The sequence below is a fragment of the Stylophora pistillata genome, chromosome 1, assembly GCF_964205215.1.
Source record: "Stylophora pistillata chromosome 1, jaStyPist1.2, whole genome shotgun sequence".
NCBI lineage: Eukaryota > Metazoa > Cnidaria > Anthozoa > Scleractinia > Pocilloporidae > Stylophora > Stylophora pistillata.
In genome coordinates, this window is record NC_142519.1 from 16470943 (window position 1) to 16489317 (window position 18375).

Sequence of the window (18375 nt, forward strand, 5' to 3'; positions counted from 1 at the left end):
TAGGATGCGCACATATTTGAACTTAGCTCAGCTAACATTTCAGTCCTCAGTCAAAAACCAACGGGCATACAGCTGAATTTTGAACACATCCCGAGCGACTCAGTCAGGGAATAAGAAGAAACTCTCTCGAGTTTCTTTGGGGAGGCGGGTCGAAGAATTCAAGCAGCGTAACTCTTTGAGGTTAATTCTGAGAATTTAATTCTAGATCAAATGGTATTTTAACTGGATATATTTCTTTATTCTCGTTACCTGTGGTTAAAAGAGAAGTAAGGGCTGATAGTTTCGAAAGAAACTGTTTGGGGCTGCGTAGTCTTTAAAGGTATCCGGTCGGTTTGTACCGAAGTTTGAGTCGGTTCAAACCCTAACCCACGATTAATACGTTTATTATCCAATACGCCAAATCATTATCTCGGTGCGGGCTAATTTCGCGCATATTTCTGGAGTACAAATAATGCGTGATATTTGTACTAGTCTTAAGCGTTCTTTGTACTCTGCAAAGCACAGTTGAGTAATAATCAGTGATACTACACGACAAAACGTTTAATAAGATATATTTATTCGGAATGCCTCAGTTGCGCGCTAGCGCGTGAACAGATGTCAGTCGCTTAGAAGAGTCAAGCGAGTAAAACACAAACGAAAAGTTTGTTGTGTATGCTCGTGACCTTCTCAACAAAGACAACTTAATTGATTAAGTGTGACATTTTTACGTATGATGCACGATCCTTCGCAGTAGATAGCGCCATTTATGCAATAGCGAAAATCAGACCTGAAAAAAATCAGGCCTGTACGGGATTCGAACCACTGACCTCTGCGATACTAGTGCAGCGCTCTACCAATTGGGCTAACAAGCCAACTGGGAGCAGGTCGTTAAGTTGATCAACTTAACAGGTCGTTAAGTTGATCAACTTAACGGCCTGCTCCCAGTTGGCTTGCAGGTCGTTAAGTTGATCAACTTAACAGGTCGTTAAGTTGATCAACTTAACGGCCTGCTCCCAGTTGGCTTGTTAGCTCAATATTGGTAGAGCGCTGCACTAGTATCGCAGAGGTCAGTGGTTCGAATCCCGTACAGGCCTGATTTTTTTCAGGTCTGATTTTCGCTATTGCATAAATAGCGCTATCTATTGCGAAGGATCGTGCATCATACATATTTAATACCGCAGTTCAAAATATATGAACTTCATATATTTATTAGAGCGTTTTCACTCACGTGACCAAATTTCTTTATCGTCATGGTAACCGACTTCATCCGCCATGTTGGTGTTCCATGATAATCAGCTCTGAGTAATGTGACAGGAAACTTTTGGAGTACATTTTACGGTTTTGAGAAGACAATCGTGTAATATTTATAGGAGCAACTTCAGAATACCCGTCCACATCATTTACATGTGTCGGGAGGCTTTGAAGAATGAGGCATAACACAATAGATGCTATTCTTATTCAATGACATGTAAGTGAGTGGCCGGGTATTCTGAAGTATTTTCTTTATCACAGTCCTTTGCCTTGTCATTAGCTGTGGGATCAAAACAGGGAAGAAGTGGTCTAACGTCGAAAAAGTAATGTTTTTTCGTGTCCCACGTGTTCAGTAAAGTCAAGGAGAGTACACCGAAGGACTTACTTCTGAGCGAAGAAATTATGTGGATCTGTGCGATAAGTAGAGATGACTTAATTGATGATATTTAAGAACGCGATAGGGTCTGCAGCCGGCACTTCGTTTCAGAAGAAGCTGCGAGAGATTGGGATCGATTCATTGTAGACTGGGTCCCTACCCTCCATCTTGAGCATTCAAGTATGCAGGTCCATTGCATCAGGCAACTATTTTATTTTCACTATAATAAAGTGGGTATTCTTTCTCTCCAAAAATTTTTTAACTGTAGATGTACCTTAAGCAGTCTAAAATTTAGGAAACATTTTCAATACACCAGATTTTAAAGACTGATATAAATGGTTTCTTAATTTAGGGACATCAAATTGCATTGTTTCAGGGTGTATACCATAAGCAAGGCATGTAGCAAAGGTGGCAGCAAATACTCCACAGTCACTGCTATTTGTCTGTTGTTGCACAGGGACAGCTTGAATGCTAGTAAAATTTGAATGTCCAACAAGATTGAGTAGCTGCTCTTGTACTTCATTTAGAATAATGTTATGATACAAACTGTCATACAGGTTGACAGTGCCATCTTCACACCCAACTGAGCTTACACACACCCAGTGGGCATTGCCAGTATGCAGAATCTGAATAAATTCCCCAATAACCTGATTGAAGTTTCTAACAGGGCCTAAAGTTGGTCTCTGAAAGCCCTCCACATCTGGATTAATGTTCCTTAGACAAACATGTACTTCATGGATAATATCAGAGTCAAGCCAACCATTGGGTGATGAAATCAATTGGTAATGCCCATCATTCAGCTTTGCAAGTGATGCTGACTTTTCTGAAGAGTATTTTGAAACACCAGTTATCACATCAGATGCATTAAAAGTGTCACTAAAAACCTTTGTTCAGTTTTTCCTCCTGATTTACACACCATACATTCCCAAGTTGTCATTGCATTGTTCAGCACCTGCTTGAAGTATAAGCAGGGCAAATGAAAAAACTTTCTACCTTGACAAAATGGGTTGTGGCATTTCAGCAGTTTATCTGAACAGTGGCTTCTGTTTGCATGTGCAGACAAAATCTAATTTGAGAGCTTCATCCAAAATATCTGTTTGCATTTTGATTTTTCATTTTTGGCTGCTGGTGTTTTTAGACACAGGGGACAAAACCACTTGTTAGGTACTTTTGTAATTTTCAAACAAGATAAATGAAAAGTAGAGATGGGACATGCTTGGTTTGTGCATGTTACCACAGGCCCTCTAGCTGCCAGTCTGCAAAAAGAAGCAAAAACAACTGGGATAAGGGGATGAATGAGATGAACTTCACCCAAAATTTCTGGTAGCACACAGTATCTGATAGATAGATAGATAGATAGATAGATAGATAGATAGATAGATAGATAGTTTATTAGAATATCGAACATGGCAGTCCGTAGACTGAATTGCGTTACAATTACTTAGAACTAGGAATAAATACAATTGAAATTATAATAAAACCACAAATGCGAAAAACTCTCTATATATGAATATGTACAAACTAGTCTAAAAAAAAAAATTTTATGTACACATACTTGGAATAAAAGTGTTCTTAAAACGATTTGTATGTGTACAGGGCATGGCATAAGCCCTGGACTGTCTTAGATTATATCTGTGTTCTCTCTTAGGAGGTAAGATAGGCACGAGTTTGTGATCCGGGCATGACGTGATAGACTCGAAAAGCTTGCTACACAGAGCTTGCTACACAGAGCCACGCTTGCTACACAGAGCCAAGTAGGCTTGAGTTGTATTTGTTAATATACAGCTCCAAGTCTATATCCTTTAAACAATAGGGGCTTTTGACCTCCCCACATCCATTCCCACAGCAATCACACGTACACAAAACGTCAGGTGTGACATGTAACCATGGATATTGTTTATTGATAAACGTGCCACATTTCGTTACCTGAAAGTTGATGTGCTTTTCCTTCATGATCTTTTCATAAGTTTCAATAGCAACACTTTCATGTTTACAACCATATTCTGTAGACTTCTATACGCCTTAAAATAGTCTTTACTGTAATAACTCGTGTCAAGCATCAAAAACAACAATAAATCCATCGATTCGACCAGAGGCAGGCACTCTGGATCGTATTTTTTGTCTGATAACAAGAGAGGATCGATTCCAACACAAGAAATCTATTCTAAATAACGTTTTTTCACGTGGGGATCGAGCGTGTTCGCATAATCTGTGAGAGGATATCCCGCCATGTTGAAAAATGTAGAACACCAACATGGCGACTCAACTTTCCCGCGAAATTTGTGACGTCATGTGCAAACGCTCTATATATGCAAATAATAAGCACATCAACAATTTCTGCCTGTAAAAATGAATACTACAGCAACGGAAGCAAAATTAAGGGCCAATACTGATATCATTATCCATCCTCCTCTTTCTTAGTACGCCAAGCAGCTAGAACCACGAGTAAGGCAGCGTTATTTGGAAAAAATTTCGGCGATTGGAATCGATCCCGTCCTTATTCAGAGTAAGAATTTTCAACCAGACTGCTTGCCTCCAGTTGAATCTACAGATCTCCTTTTCTATCTGGTTTTGGAGACGAGCTTCTACATGCAACAACAGTTTAAGGCTTTCCGAAGCCTGGAAGTCAACAATCAGATGGTTTCGGGATTTATAGCCAGCGTAAAAGGCCACACAATCGCAAACAATTTGTTGTGTTAGCCAAGGTGAGACATTCGCAGAGAATGAATGACTCTTTGATCCCTATCTGGATTATAGCAGAAAAAGAGGGGACAATTTTATCCACTCATTGCCTAGTTGTAAGGCCGGGCTAGCTGAATCATGCTCGCATATTGCAAGCGTTTTATTTTACGTACAAGCGTGGACGAAGATAAATGGAAAACTTGCTTGCACGCAAACTCTTCCGATTGCGTGCCGACGTCAACAAACATTCTTGAGTCAGTTTATGAGCCTTTCTCTGTGGGCTTCTCTAGACTTTCTGCTTCGCTACCTTCGAAGTTTAAATCTAAACTTTGCTGCCCCGATTCGCTAAATTTGAAAAACTTCTCCTCCCTCTCAGACTCTAGTACTTTCACCCTTTTGGCAAACGCCGGCTTCTTCACCAATTCGCGTTCCCTCGCCCTCTTAATTCTTTTTGCTGCTTGTTCTCGATCCCTACGGCCAGTCTCCTTATTATGTCCTAAATTCAGAGTTGGGACCCAATCAATGTTAAATTTATCCCATGATTTTGCGGCCTTTACAGAAACAAAGTGTTTCTCAGACACACGATCGTTTTCCAAAATGGTATCGGTGAGATCGTCTCTGCCAATAGCAGAAATCTAGCGCGATCTTCTTTCTGCTGACAATTCTCTGGCTTCTTTTCCTTGATTTTCAATTATCGAAGGTACTTTGGCAAAATATAATCCTTTATCTCTTCCACTTCTATTTCCACAGCCGACAATCAAGCACAAAAACATCTTCTTTCAAAGGACGCAGTAGATTTGCATGCGATATCTGTACACAAATATGGCGGCATAGCAACAGTTGTCAGGGTTTTGGTCACGTGAGTGAAAACGCTCTGACTGGTACGAATCGACTGAGAAAAAAATCAAACGTGGGTAGGAAACGACCGGTTACCGCTTCAAATGTGCAAAAAAAAAATAAGACAGCGGGCGCCGCCATTTTGATCAATCAACTTGGCCACTTGTCTTTGACGTAGCTGACTTCAGCCGATAACAACCGGGCTATTCTCGAACCATATCAATTGCAACTAGCTAGAATGTGGGCTTAACGTTGAAACAGAGAAGCCCATTACCGAGGCAACAGTGTCTTACTTCCTGCTATTTACATTTGAGTTGCATTATAAACGTGATATGTGTGCGGCCATGTCATTAACTTACTTTAAAAAAATGGCGACGTCAAACATAGTGGTCAAATGACTGCACATGTGCACTAAGATGGTAAATTTGCTATTGTTAACTTGGAGAATCTAAGTGAGACGTGGTTTTCACAGTTTCTAGGGATATTTCGAGGTTTCTAAGGCTGAGACTTCAACATATTGTCCTAGACTTTACCCACTTTGTGTTGTTTTACACTCTCTTTCTCTTTTTTTAAACTTTACATGGCGGCGTGAAGTCGTCCGTAAACTTGGCCGTGCTGGCAGTAGTTATTCTTTGTTGTTTTCATGGTGATAAACAGCGAGGGAAATGTGTGAAAAAGGGAAGAACCAGAACCACACAAGATATTTGTGACAATAGCAGGTCTATGTCTGCAGCGGACAATAGCCTGCCATTTTCTTTCATTACCGAAACGAAGCGTCAGCGTTAAAAAAAGTTTGGATATCTCACAAAAAAATAAGACCAAGATTTCATCTTTATCGAAAATTCTTCTTTCATTTGCAGTACACGCTGCAACAGTTAGGTATTTTGACTTTTCTTCTTCGCTTTACGCTAGACACGCGGTCGGTGGAAATCCCTCCTAATTGTTTGCAAACTCTCGAGCATGGGTAGTGTTTGACCGCTGTGTATTGGCGACGTCAGTGAATCGAGTGCGGCCAGGTCACTGAGTTAGAAAAAATGGCGCAGAGTCCTTTTGAAGAATTTTAGCGTATAAAAAGACTATTTTAAAACGGTTAGGAGTGTCATGTTTTTCCATGTGCTGTCTTTTCAAAAGCGGTAATGAAATAATGTGTTTCCCAGAACATACTACCCCTTTCTGCTCTGTTTTTAAAGTGCTTCATCATTGACGACTCGCTGTGTCGAGAGTTGAAATGATTGATGGACTGTGTTATTATATTTGATAGTCTGCGGGAAACTTACATTAGTAAGACAGTGCCCGAGATGTTGCGAATGGCTGGAAGCCTGGGATTTCGGTTTGAGTCAAGAAACGTTACTCACAATAAATAACTGACGGAAAAGAGAAAAAAAAACAAAGACTGGTAAATAACTGCATGGAAGTTGATAAATCTAGAGATGAAAAATCCTGAGCCCCTTCCACGCTCTTGCAGTCACTCAGAAACGTCACTCAATAATGTCATGTTCTAAGTAAACGCATTTGCAATATCCACTTAATAAGCTTCGTCAAAAATTAATGTATCTGACACATAGTCGAAAACCTGTTTGTTTACATCTTATGGAACGCTGCAGTTCGTTTTTAAGTTAGAGATGGGATATATCAGGAGGAGAAAAAAGAACAAAAATCAAATCAGAAATTCCAAATTTCTGATCTGCAAAGGTAGTTTTAGTGAACACTTTCTTTTTACTTTGAGACGTCAGTCATGTGCTCTTCATTCACATGCAACCACAAGGGATCGGCGCCGCAAACAAACTGACTAGTGCTCTCTGGATAGTCAAAAAAGCATGAGGTGCTTTTTGTGGATCACCCGTTAATAGGGTGATGGGTAATCAGCAAATTGTTTGCCTTTTTAGCTGAAAAGTAAATCTTAGAGGTTTATTTGGAACCAGTTCGATTCAATGATCGACAGAAGGGCAAAGAGGGGGAACCAACTTTTTAGTAATCAACTGAACACGCCGATTATTGAGGTTAGATGGAACATAAAGGGTGTGCGGTGACTTTGGTTAGAAACTTAAAGCAGTTATCTTCACTGGTTATTCGTACCTTGAGGAAGTGTCTTCCTCTTGCCCTCATTTGCCTGTTACTTCTGGTTGCCTGGACTTCATGGATGACACTGAACAATATCAACGAAAAGGTGATTCTAATGGCTTCGTCCTTTGTGTACGGGGACTCTGAATCAATTTTCTTACAACGGAATGAGACAGTTAACTCGTTAGACGGAGAGGTCTATTCCCAAAATCCTAAACTTCGCACAAAATTGCTAACTACTGCAACTTGTCCAGCGGACCCACTACTTTTTCTTATTTTAGTGTCGTCAAATGTGGGCAATTTTGATAGGCGTCAATTAATACGAAAGACTTGGGGCGCTGATCACTCGATCGAAACCAGATGGAAAACAGTTTTTCTAGTGGGAAAGAACGGAAATCAGAAAGTGATGGAAAATGCTTCCGTAGAATCCGGAATATACGGCGACATAGTGCAAGGAGATTATCAAGAACACTTTTGGAACATGAGTTTCAAAGTTGCGATGGGATTCGAATGGGCGGTCAAACATTGCACTTTCTATTACCTTCTTAAAGGAGATGATGATGTATTTGTGAATACTCTTGGTATGGTGGATTTTTTAACCAAACAAACAACCCCAATTAGTAAATTATACACCGGCCATATCATGGTCGGCAGTCCTGTTTTGCGAAATGGCCGATATGGTGTTACTCCCGAAGAATATGGCGATACGGTTTATAAGCCGTATTGTAGCGGAGGGGGTTATATCTTGTCCCGCGACGTGGTGGAAACGTTTTTGTCGTACTATGACGTTTCAAAGCCTCTTAAAATCGACGATGCATACATTGGTATACTGGCAAGAAAAGCTGAAGTTAAAGTGATTCACAACAAAGAGTTTCGCATGTACGCGGACAGATGTGAATACAGGGAAACTACTTTAGTCCAGCATCCAGCGCGGGGAGACTGTGCGATTATGCTTTACCACAGAATGATAGGCTGGAAAAGTAACATGTACCGAAATGGATAGGGTGATCCATTGACTGCTTTTCTGTTGAATGTCTATGGTAATAGTTGGAAAATACTACTTTCCATCATGTAATAGCTTTCGTGAGTTTAGCAATTTCCACGCGCGTTCTCGCATTTAAAAATCTGGGCCCAGTTGTTCAAAGGCCGATTAGCTCTAACCCAGGGTTAAATTTTAATCCAGGTTTCTAAATTTCTCTAATCAAAAGCCATTTTGGGATAGTTTTCTTAGTTCTTTTTAGGACATTCAATCATCAAATTGTAGACAAATGGAATTAAGCTGAATTTTCTTTCAGAGCTTTCAGAACAACCCGACCCTGATGTGTTATAGCTACCGGCCCTGATGTGTTATAGCTACCGCTGACAATTGCGTGTGCTCGCGCGAGCGCCTATGATGTTTAAAGGACAGAGCTGAATAACGTATACGCATGCACCAGGTTTTGCCGCGGAAACACAGATTTTGAGTCTTTCGCATGGTTGATTTCCTATTCTGTTGCTTCGAGGCGTCGTTTTCCTTGCCGCTTTTCCTTTACAGAACGACCTCCAAAAATTTGGTACACCCCCCTAAAAATTTTCAAAAATTAATTTTCTCCTTTAAACCTTAGGAAATAGGAAAGTGTCTTCGACGAAAACAGAGTTCCTAGGTTTTAAAGGTCAGCCCTAATCATTTTCCGCTAATTTCGCTCAATTTTAGACCTAGGACACTTGAGCCCGCGTTGTTGACCGCATACCCGCTGAGGTAGCATTTCATTATTCAGCTCTGTCTGTTTACAGACGTTTACTGCAAAGAAAATCATTAAACAGCTGTCAAAGATAGCCTCCCGGGCTTATCTTAAAAATCCTACACACGACTTCTGGCTATATTTATTATTTTTATTATTTTATTGTTCTGGCTATATCATATTATTTTCCTTTAAGTTTCAAAGTCTTCTTCCACTTCAGGTAGATTATCCTTCACTTGAGTTCTTCTTTTTTCGCCGTCGCAAGATTTCATATCACTTGAATATTTCTTTTAAATGTGAAGTGATGTAACCTTTACTTCTCCGAAAATCGTCTTCTTTATTTTAGTTTCTATTTCCTGCATTCACAGTGGCCGCTCAACACATCAAATACAAGCTCTTGGGTAAACTTCTCACATAAGTAGAAAAAAATCCTCGCGCCGCCATCTTTGTTTTAAATTTTCGTCTTTTATCTCGTGCTTCTTTCGCACGTTTCTCTCGCACGTGACGCAAGAGTTATCTGTTTCCCGCGCGAGGAACTGCCATTAAATATATTCATTATTTTTGTTATTTTTTTTTTAAATTTCGATTTATTTCTCATTTTTCCTTTTAAAATAAAAGCAGTGAAAGTAAAATGTCAAATAGAAATAAAATGAAACCAAAGATAAATAAAATCAAATCAAAATTAAATACTGCCCGGCCGAGCGCTGCCACTGGTTTTTTTTTTTTTTTCGCGGTCGGAAAAAAAATTTGTTCGTGGCCGAACGCTGCCACATGGCCGAGGGCTGCCAAACAAACCCAGAATTCTTTGCAGGATACCTTTCAAGATTCTAGTATGGCGGATGCCGCATGGAAAAAGTTAAAAGAGAAAGTGACTGCGAAAAGAGGGAAGAAGCGTGATGCAAGAGATACAACGCCTAAATTAATTAAAGGAAAGGAGCCGTATAATAATAACTGTCGAATTCAATAAAGAAAAAAAGAGCCGTTTGCTCACGGTGGGTTTCGTAATGCATACAAAGCAACCACGAGGCACCCACAGTTCAAGGGGACTACCTGAGTCATTAAAAGATACCTTCCTGGTGCTGTGAAGGGAGTAAATGACATTGGGCAAATTTGTGACTGTGGAGGAGTTTATTGATGGACAGTTTACCAAGTACTTAAACAATACTGGTGATTGCTGTGTCGAGGAAACAAATATTATGGGTCAGAAGGCTCAATGTCTAACCCATTTTTTTTATGAAAAGTCAGACAAAAAAACTCATGCTGCTAGACATACAAGGACATGGGTATGAATTATTCGACCCAGAAATTGCTTCCTCATGAACTTTTTGATGGTAGTGCATTCTGGGTTTGTTTGGCAGCCCTCGGCCATGTGGCAGCGTTCGGCCACGAACAAATTTTTTTTCCCGACCGCGAAAAAAAAAAAAAAAAAAAAACTAGTGGCAGCGCTCGGCCGGGTAGTATTTAATTTTAATTTGATTTCATTTATCTTTGTTTTCATTTTATTTCTATTTTACATTTTACTTTCACTTGCTTTTATTTTAAAAAGAAAAATGAGAAATAAATCGAAATTAAAAAAAATCAATAACAAAAATAATTCCTATAAATTTGAATATTTTTAATGGCAGTTCTCGGCCACCTATATGCATATACTAGTATGAGCCACCGCCAAAAGTCAAAAGTGCAACTTGCGTTACTCATCAGCAACGTCACGCAAACTGAGTAATTTAATTCGTTTCGACTTCAGCCACCACGGAATATTTTCCTTAGTTGCTAATAACCGGTATGCGGCTTATTATTCGTTTCTTGAGGAAATCTCTTCCATTGTTCCTTACCTGCATTGCTTTCCTGTTCACCGTACGAATTTGGCGAGTATGGAATGACATCAATTTAAACGTGGATTTACTAGTAACTCTTTCTCCGGATGAGCAATCGAAAACGCACCCAACAAAATCAATCATTCAATTGAATGCCTTGGCAACTCGTGCGGTAACCCGTGTGCCTGCTCTTCAACACCATATTCATCGCACAAGACTGCTGAGCACGGCAATTTGCCCCAATTCGCTGTTTCTCCTTATTTTGGTATCAACGAATGTTGGGAATTTTGACAGGCGCCATCTAATTCGCAAGACATGGGGCGCCGACTACTCGATCAAAACCAAGTGGAAAACCGTTTTCCTTTTGGGGAAAAACGACAAACACGATGAAATGAGCAAGGTGAAGACGGAATCCGAAATATACGGTGACATGGTGCAAGCAGATTATCATGAACATTTCTGGAACATGAGTTATAAAGTTGCCATGGGGTTTGAATGGTCTCTGAAATATTGCACTTTTGATTATCTTCTTAAGTCCGATGATGACGTGTTTGTGAACACTTTCGGTTTGATGGATTTTCTTAGCAAATATACGACACCAAAGAAAAAGTTTTACACCGGGAATCTCATGGCTGGAAGTATTGTTTTGCGAAATGGCAGATATGGTGTCGCACCTGAGGAATACAATGAAACCGTTTATAAGCCATACTGTAGCGGAGGAGGGTACATTTTGTCACGCGACGTGGTTGAAAAGTTTCTTTCGTATTTTGACGTTTTAAAACCCCTTAAGATCGATGATGCTTACATTGGTATATTGGCAAATAGAGCTGGCGTTAAAGTGACACATAATAAAGAATTTCGTATGTATGAAAACAAGTGTGAATACAAGGAAACCACTTTAGTTCAGCATCCAGCGAGAGGAGAATGCGCGTTAAAGCTTTACAATAAAATGATCGAAGGTATATTGAATAATTAATGTTGGATTTGAATTAAAATTAAATGTGGAAAATTGTTTAAACAACAATAGACAGAAATTAAAAAAAATCAACTTTTAAACAAATCAACTTTTGTTTTGAAATAAATTTTTGCAATTAAATTATACAAGTTTTTCATCAGAGCTTACTTTAAGACAACTAATTACATTTTTTACAATTAGCAACCTTAAGAGGTATGGAATACAAAACTTAAAAGCAGCCAAAATGATTGTACCATGCAGAGCCTATGATTTTGTAGACAATCAACACATTTCAACTAACAGAGCTTTATCAATTATTGTGGAATCCTATTTGTTTTACATATTTACAAAATTCAGCTGTATGCATATTTATGGCTCAACTTTTTTCCAAGCATTTAATTAGTGGAGACAATGAAAACACAGGTGGGTGAAGAATGGCAGCGATCTGGGGACAAGTGAAAATTATTGCCTACCAAGATTTCCACCATTTTTGCTTTCTCACTTTTCTAATTTCTTCACTCGCTAGGTGCCTGGCACTGGCTATGTAAGACTTAGAAAAGTGTGAATGATCTAGAACTTGTCTGGTATTTTTGAAATTGAAAGTACCCATTAGATATGATAAATAGTGCAAGAGCAAAATTACTTTGTATATGGTTCATTTATCCCAATCCCAAATTCAATCAGCTGCAATAGTGTACATTTCAGAAATATTTTAGGTGTTTATAGCTTTCTGAATGAGAAAATAAGTTTCTCTGAGCAACCCATTTAAACAAAGTAGATGTTGTCATTTAATATACCATACACTGTATGGGGATTTTATCATTTTTAGTTACTCTATATTTTTTCATAGATGTTTATTCTCATTATTGTCCTTTTGTAAGTGAAAAATATCACAGAGATAGCAGAACATCAGTTTTCTTCTATATCACAAACAATCATTGCTAAGACAGATCCAGGACTTAGTTAGCAGTAACTGTTTTCTCTATGTAAATTGTAGTACATGCAACTTTATGGAAAATATGACTAAAAGGCTTCTATTGAGAACAAGCAATTTTCTTGATGTTTCAAAAAGAGCTTTTGGGGGATGCTTTTGCTACAGACTCCTTGTCACTTGATTTTAGAACTTTCCAATGAGACTTAAACTGTGGTGTATTAATATAATGAAGTAAATAAAGTTGTAATTTAACAATAACCTAGTAAACGGGAATATTAGAGTTACTGAGTGAATGTGTTCCTAAGAAGGACTGACTGTTGTTGGCGGTAGTGACTAACATTGCAGCAACCTGAGCTGAAGTCATCATTTCCTCTTCACACCCTATCATCAGTGTGCACATTCTCCCTTCTGCTTTCTACACATTTTGTAAGGTGCTGACAAGGAGAATTTGTTTAAAAATCAAGAGCTTCTTTCGTTGGTGATCATTTTCTTGATTCTCGTGACCTTAATGTGTGATTCAGGGAAGGTTTTGTAAGGAGAGATAATATGTCACTCACTCTCAGGGATTAAAGGGCTACCTTTTCTGATAATTTTGTATATCAACTGAGTCGATATTATAAAGTGGCCACTGAAAAGAGTTTTTAAAACTGATGTCGCAAACTCTAGCCCTTTGTTAGAGTGAAAAGAGGAATTATGGGTTGTGTAGCTCTGTTCCTCTATTTGCTCTGACAGAGGTCTACCACCTGAAACTCCAGCTTTACAAACTCTTTTCAGTGGCCAATTTACATCATGAGCTCAGTCGATATAAGCCATATTATCTTGTTATACCCCCCTACTGATGCAGCGCCATAGTCTCTTTAAAAACTTACCCCCTTTTTTAATTGTAGAACTTGTTTCAGTCTGTGGTTGCAAGGAAGAGTGACTGTGGGGAAAATTATCCTCTTAATTTCCATGGGAATACTGATAGGGATATACTGGGAACAACAAATATACAAGTCAGTCTGTTGTAGCGTTATTTAAAAGACAAACACATGTTGACATCAAAAAGCGCAAAGGGTTTACAGTTGAACCTGAATTGAGTGGCACTGTATTAAGTGCTCATCCTGTATTAAGCGTGGGTGACTGCCTAATATACAGGCTCGACTGTATATCAAAACCGAGACAACCAAATCCAAAATCTCCAGCCTCTGTTCGAATGATATGGCATCTAAACCTTAGCTTGCACATTCAGGATTTACTGTTAAAATGGGGCCTGATTTCTAACCTCATATTTTGAAATTGAAAGAGTTTTGGAAATTATCACATCAGTTGATTTGTGGCTTTTGTCTGACTGTCTTGACCGGCAGGCGCGGATACTAATCTATGGCCAGGCTACAAGGTGTGCAACATGGCAACAAGTTTGCCGGGTCGCTTATCATCGATATAACAATTTTATCTCTTCAGAGATGGAAATGAAAAGATGTAGGAATTATTTTTGTCACCATGCCAGAAAAAGTGGAAATAATAGAATGGCATCAGTTGGAAAAAAAAAAGTATTTCCTATTTATGAACGTGTACATGTTAAGTACAAATGCTGTGCTATTTCCGGTCGAACTGGTCAAGACTCGACTTCAACTCCAGCGGACAAAAGCTGTTTACAAAAACACACTGGATGTCGTTTACAAGACTGTGAAACACGAGGGATTTCTAGGACTTTACAAAGGATTCCCGGTAAGTCAGTTCGGCGTTCTCACCGGACATATCTACGCTTCAAGTTACGAAATTTCTAGAGAACAGTTCTCCACGTTGCAAAATGCAGCCCGCGGATTTTTAGCTGGAGGTCTCGCTGCTGCGTTAGAGCAAACTGTCATAAATCCAGTAGATGTTATAAGTCAGCGAATGATGGTTGAAGGGCAAGGGCAAAGAAACAAGCAGCGCGGTACTCTGAGGTCTGTCAATATTGTAAAGCGAGTATTGAGAGACCATGGAGTTTTCGGCTTTTATCGTGGATTCGCAGCGTCTTTGATGGTGGAGGGGCTCTGGAGTGCCACTTGGTGGGCCTCTTATTGCCTGTACTTAGACGTGATTGGGAAAATGGTTCCTGGTGGAACTTCACATCTCGTTATTAAGGGACTGTCTGGTATGTTGGCTGGAATTAGCTCTGCTGTGGTGGGAAATCCCATTGACGTCATTAAAGTCAGACTACAGGTGAGTTGCGGACTCGAGTCTTTTAAGGTTGACAAATGCTAGTCTTATCAATCTTTCTGTCTCATGTCACAGCCAATGGGTTTTTAAATAAGGTACCTTCATTCAGTGAAACCCAATCAACTAACATGACATTTTTTAAAGTTATGTTAGACATCCCTAATTGGTCTGGGGAAAGACCTTGCATTTATGGTTTAGACCTTACAAAAATAGGTGCTGTGGGAGAACTGACTAACATAACTTAAAGGGATGGGTGGCATTATAGCACCCTCACTTTGCACTATCGTACTCTTAAGTAATTTAAATCCCAAAGAGACAGAAAAAAAGCTAAAACAGTATCTGTGGACAGACTGATTTCAAAATATTTTCCACAATGCCCACTGATGTGTATCACTGACTGAATAATCTTAATTTATAGTTTATCTAGTATGGGAACATCAGGTTTGAAAACTTGATAGACAGCACTGAAACATCCTGCATATGAAAGGAGAAGGTATCTGAGTATTCAACCTCTTTTTCTGTCTGATAAATGTGCTTGTAACTTCTTTCAGGTGGAAGGAAGAAAGTCTTTTTCGAGAACTCTGCATGATCTGCTCAAGAATGAAGGAGCTCTGGCTTTAACGAAGGGAATGTTTGCTAGTGCCATTTCTGAGATGCCCTGTAGTGCTATTACAATAATTGGATATGAAATGGTCAAGAAACTAAGCTTGAAGGAGGATTCTGTCATTTAATGATAGTAAATAATCTTGTAATTATTATCACTGTTAGGCATTGTGACACAAAATGGAGAGGTTGGCAGACATAAAAACAGTCATGCATGCTCACATTAGGTTTTTTGCATTAGGACTGGTTTTTGTCTTTTTTTTATAGTTCTATTTTCCCAATGCCTTCAATGTGATAAAAATAGTTACAGTTACTGGTAATATGTTCTTGGGCATGAATAAGTGTTAGCCCTTTTCAGAGCTCATTTTAACCCTCACCTAACAATACATTTGTGGAATGTATTATGTACACCTAGCGAAGTAGAAAAGCATCTGAAAAACCTAAACATACACAAGTCCCCAGGTCCTGATAAATTATTGCCTCGTATCCTGAAAGAATGTGCATTGGAATTATCTATGTCACTTTGTAACTTATTTAACAAGTCATTCCAATCCGGCTCACTTAACCCAACGACTGGAAAATTACACATGTTATTCCAGTCTATAAAAAGGGACCAAAATATATAAAGGAAAACTATCGCCAAGTCTCACTAACATCTATCATCAGTAAAACAGTGGAGAAGATTGTTAAATCAAGAGTTGTCTCATTTTGGACTGAACATCAACTACTAAACCCAAGCCAATTTGGATACTTGGAAGGCTGATTGACAGTGTCACAACTTTTAAGCTGTTTTAATGACTGGTGCTTAACAAGAAATTTGTCTAAAGTGTCTGATGTAATATTTCTGGACCTATCAAAAGCGTTCGACAGTGTCCCTCATGAGCGCCTACTTTTAAAACTCAATAGGTATGGGATAGACGGGCAACTGCACCTGTGGTTCAGGAACTTCTTAACCAATCGAAAACAAAGAGTTATGGTACGTGGATTGTACTCGGATTGGTCACCTGTCACATCTGGTGTCCCTCAGGGCTCAATACTGGGACCGGTTATGTTCCTTATTTAAGTGAATGAAATACCTGGCATCATCACGTCTACTGCCAAATGATTTGCCGATGATACCAAAATCTACCAACAGATAAATAATGTTGAAGATTCTATTGCTTTACAGATATATTTGACCACCCTCGACCTATGGGCAAATCGTTGACAGATGAAATTTAATTCTACCAAATGTGAAGTCATGAGAATTACACATAACAAAGACAAAAAGTCCACACGGTACAATATATCGAGTACAGTGTTGAGGAATGTATCTAATTACAAAGATCTTGGAGTTATTATGACTAGTGATCTGAAATGGTCAAAACATGTTGAACAAATAGTTCACAAAGCAAATAAGGTTCTTGGCTTACTTAAACGCACAGTATGCGGTAAAAATAAAGATATTTTTTCAAATTTGTACAAAACCTTGGTTCGTCCAATCTTGGAATACGCTTGCCCGGTGTGGTCACCACACCTCATCAAAGACATCAATGAAATTGAGAAGATACAAAGAAGAGCTTCGCGAATTTCTTTAGGCCAAAGAAGAGAAGAGATGGCGTATAAGGAGAGGTGTAAAATTCTTAAATGGAACTCTTTTGTACAAAGGAGAGATTTCCTTTCCTTAGTGGAATGCTATAAAACTGTATTCAATCTAAATGGATTAAATTTCAGTGACTATTTTGAACTTTGTAAAAACACTAAGTCAAGATCTAACCATCCATATAAGCTACAACTCAAACTCGCAAACTGAACTGCTACAAAAAAATTCTTTCTTTGTCAGAATTATCAAACCCTGGAATAATCTTCCTATTAATGTATTTAATTTTTGTGACAGCCCTAACATTAGTGAGTTTAAATCAAAATTGAAGAAACAATATGAATATTTATCGAATCACCATTTTATATTTATTTATGATATTTAGCTGCTTCTTATTTGACTTTTTTTATTTTTATTAACTAGTTCTGTAAGATTTTATACATAAATAGGAGACCCTTGATATAGGGTTAACCTCTGGGTTTCCTTTTTCTTAATAAATATGTATTTGTATGTTGTTCTGAAATAAAGTATTGTACTAACTGTTTTGTACTAACAACTCTGGCTAAAGTGACTCTGAGATGGGCCCAAAACATATTTACGCTTGTGAACATTAACTATGTCATTCGTTTAATAGTGGGCTTTCGTACTTGTAATAGATAAAATGTAGACCACAAATTTGAACAAGGGGCTCAACCATTTACTGGATTGAACCCAGGAGTAACAGAGTTAATTATATAAACTGATTGTGTGGGTGAGTGAGGTAAGGCCACTGTTGTCAATTACAGTGACTAATGTTTTCACAATCGGGGCGGATATCATGATCAAATTCAACGAATTGTCAAAACATTATTGACTTCATTACTGCTGACAAAAGTCTCTTTTAGGACTAATTTCACCCAATTGATCAGACTGCATGAGGCTGGGGTAGACAAGACTCTGAATACCTGTTTTACCCATTTCTTTGATTTACTCTTTGATGCCAGGTTGAGGATGCTGCTTTTCATGCATCAGATACAGGAGGGTCAATTTTTGCTATCTACCTAACTCAGTTAGCTTATTGTTACCAGAAAAATGAGGATAATGTAGCATAGTGATTTCACTGATTTGTACCAGGATTACAAATTAACATTCTTTTGTTCCTGATATGGACCATGTTCCTCACATAATATTTATTTTGTAAGTATTAGTATGTTATTTGGAATAAATGATAATTTTTAATGTATTTTACATGGCTGCATATTTTAATTGATCTGAAATTCCTTCCAAAGAAAAATCAAGGTTACACTTGATTCATTTACTGTTTATGGTAGGTATTAGGAGGGGGCATTGGGGTCTATAAGAACTGCAAAAATGGAGTAAAAAATCATCCAAAACTGCAAAATCACCCAAAAAATTCAAT

General features: G+C 38.5%; 3 protein-coding genes and 1 long non-coding RNA gene across 5 annotated transcripts; 3 read left to right on the forward strand and 1 right to left on the reverse strand.

Moving 5' to 3' along the window:
• Window positions 1–539: 539 nt before the first annotated feature.
• Window positions 540–13960, reverse strand: LOC148741431 (uncharacterized). Its single transcript, XR_016001833.1, has 3 exons — window positions 13681–13960; window positions 13480–13584; window positions 540–2862 (listed from the first exon to the last, which is right to left on the reverse strand). It is a non-coding gene; the product is annotated as an uncharacterized LOC148741431 (long non-coding RNA).
• Window positions 6729–9029, forward strand: LOC148741432 (beta-1,3-galactosyltransferase 1-like). Its single transcript, XM_088761229.1, has one exon. The coding sequence runs from the start codon at window positions 7131–7133 to the stop codon at window positions 8187–8189; it is 1059 nt and encodes a 352-aa protein (XP_088617355.1). The 5' UTR covers window positions 6729–7130; the 3' UTR covers window positions 8190–9029.
• On the forward strand, window positions 10618–12868 carry LOC111338029 (beta-1,3-galactosyltransferase 5). The gene has a single exon (XM_022944431.2). The coding sequence runs from the start codon at window positions 10690–10692 to the stop codon at window positions 11695–11697; it is 1008 nt and encodes a 335-aa protein (XP_022800166.2). The 5' UTR covers window positions 10618–10689; the 3' UTR covers window positions 11698–12868.
• On the forward strand, window positions 13961–18198 carry LOC111338055 (solute carrier family 25 member 44). Of its 2 annotated transcripts, XM_088761289.1 has the most exons (3): window positions 13961–14320; window positions 14720–14797; window positions 15346–18198. In XM_088761289.1, exons 1-3 carry the CDS (start codon window positions 14093–14095, stop codon window positions 15523–15525), a joined length of 486 nt encoding a protein of 161 aa, XP_088617415.1. In that variant the 5' UTR covers window positions 13961–14092; the 3' UTR covers window positions 15526–18198. The 2 variants fall into 2 exon arrangements, with proteins under 2 accessions (XP_088617415.1, XP_022800193.2); XM_022944458.2 differs by having other exon boundaries at window positions 13961–14797.
• The last annotated feature ends 177 nt before the right edge of the window (window positions 18199–18375 follow it).

What these genes read in the sequence shown, in the direction of transcription:
- LOC148741432 (XM_088761229.1), top strand. Translation starts at nt 7,131, where the DNA reads ATGGAACATAAAGGGTGTGCGGTGACTTTGGTTAGAAACTTAAAGCAG.
- LOC111338029 (XM_022944431.2), top strand. Translation starts at nt 10,690, where the DNA reads ATGCGGCTTATTATTCGTTTCTTGAGGAAATCTCTTCCATTGTTCCTT.
- LOC111338055 (XM_022944458.2), top strand. Translation starts at nt 14,093, where the DNA reads ATGCCAGAAAAAGTGGAAATAATAGAATGGCATCAGTTGGAAAAAAAA. An exon ending in TCATTAAAGTCAGACTACAG is followed by an intron (nt 14,798 to 15,345) that starts GTGAGTTGCGGA and finishes AACTTCTTTCAG; the next exon opens with GTGGAAGGAAGAAAGTCTTT.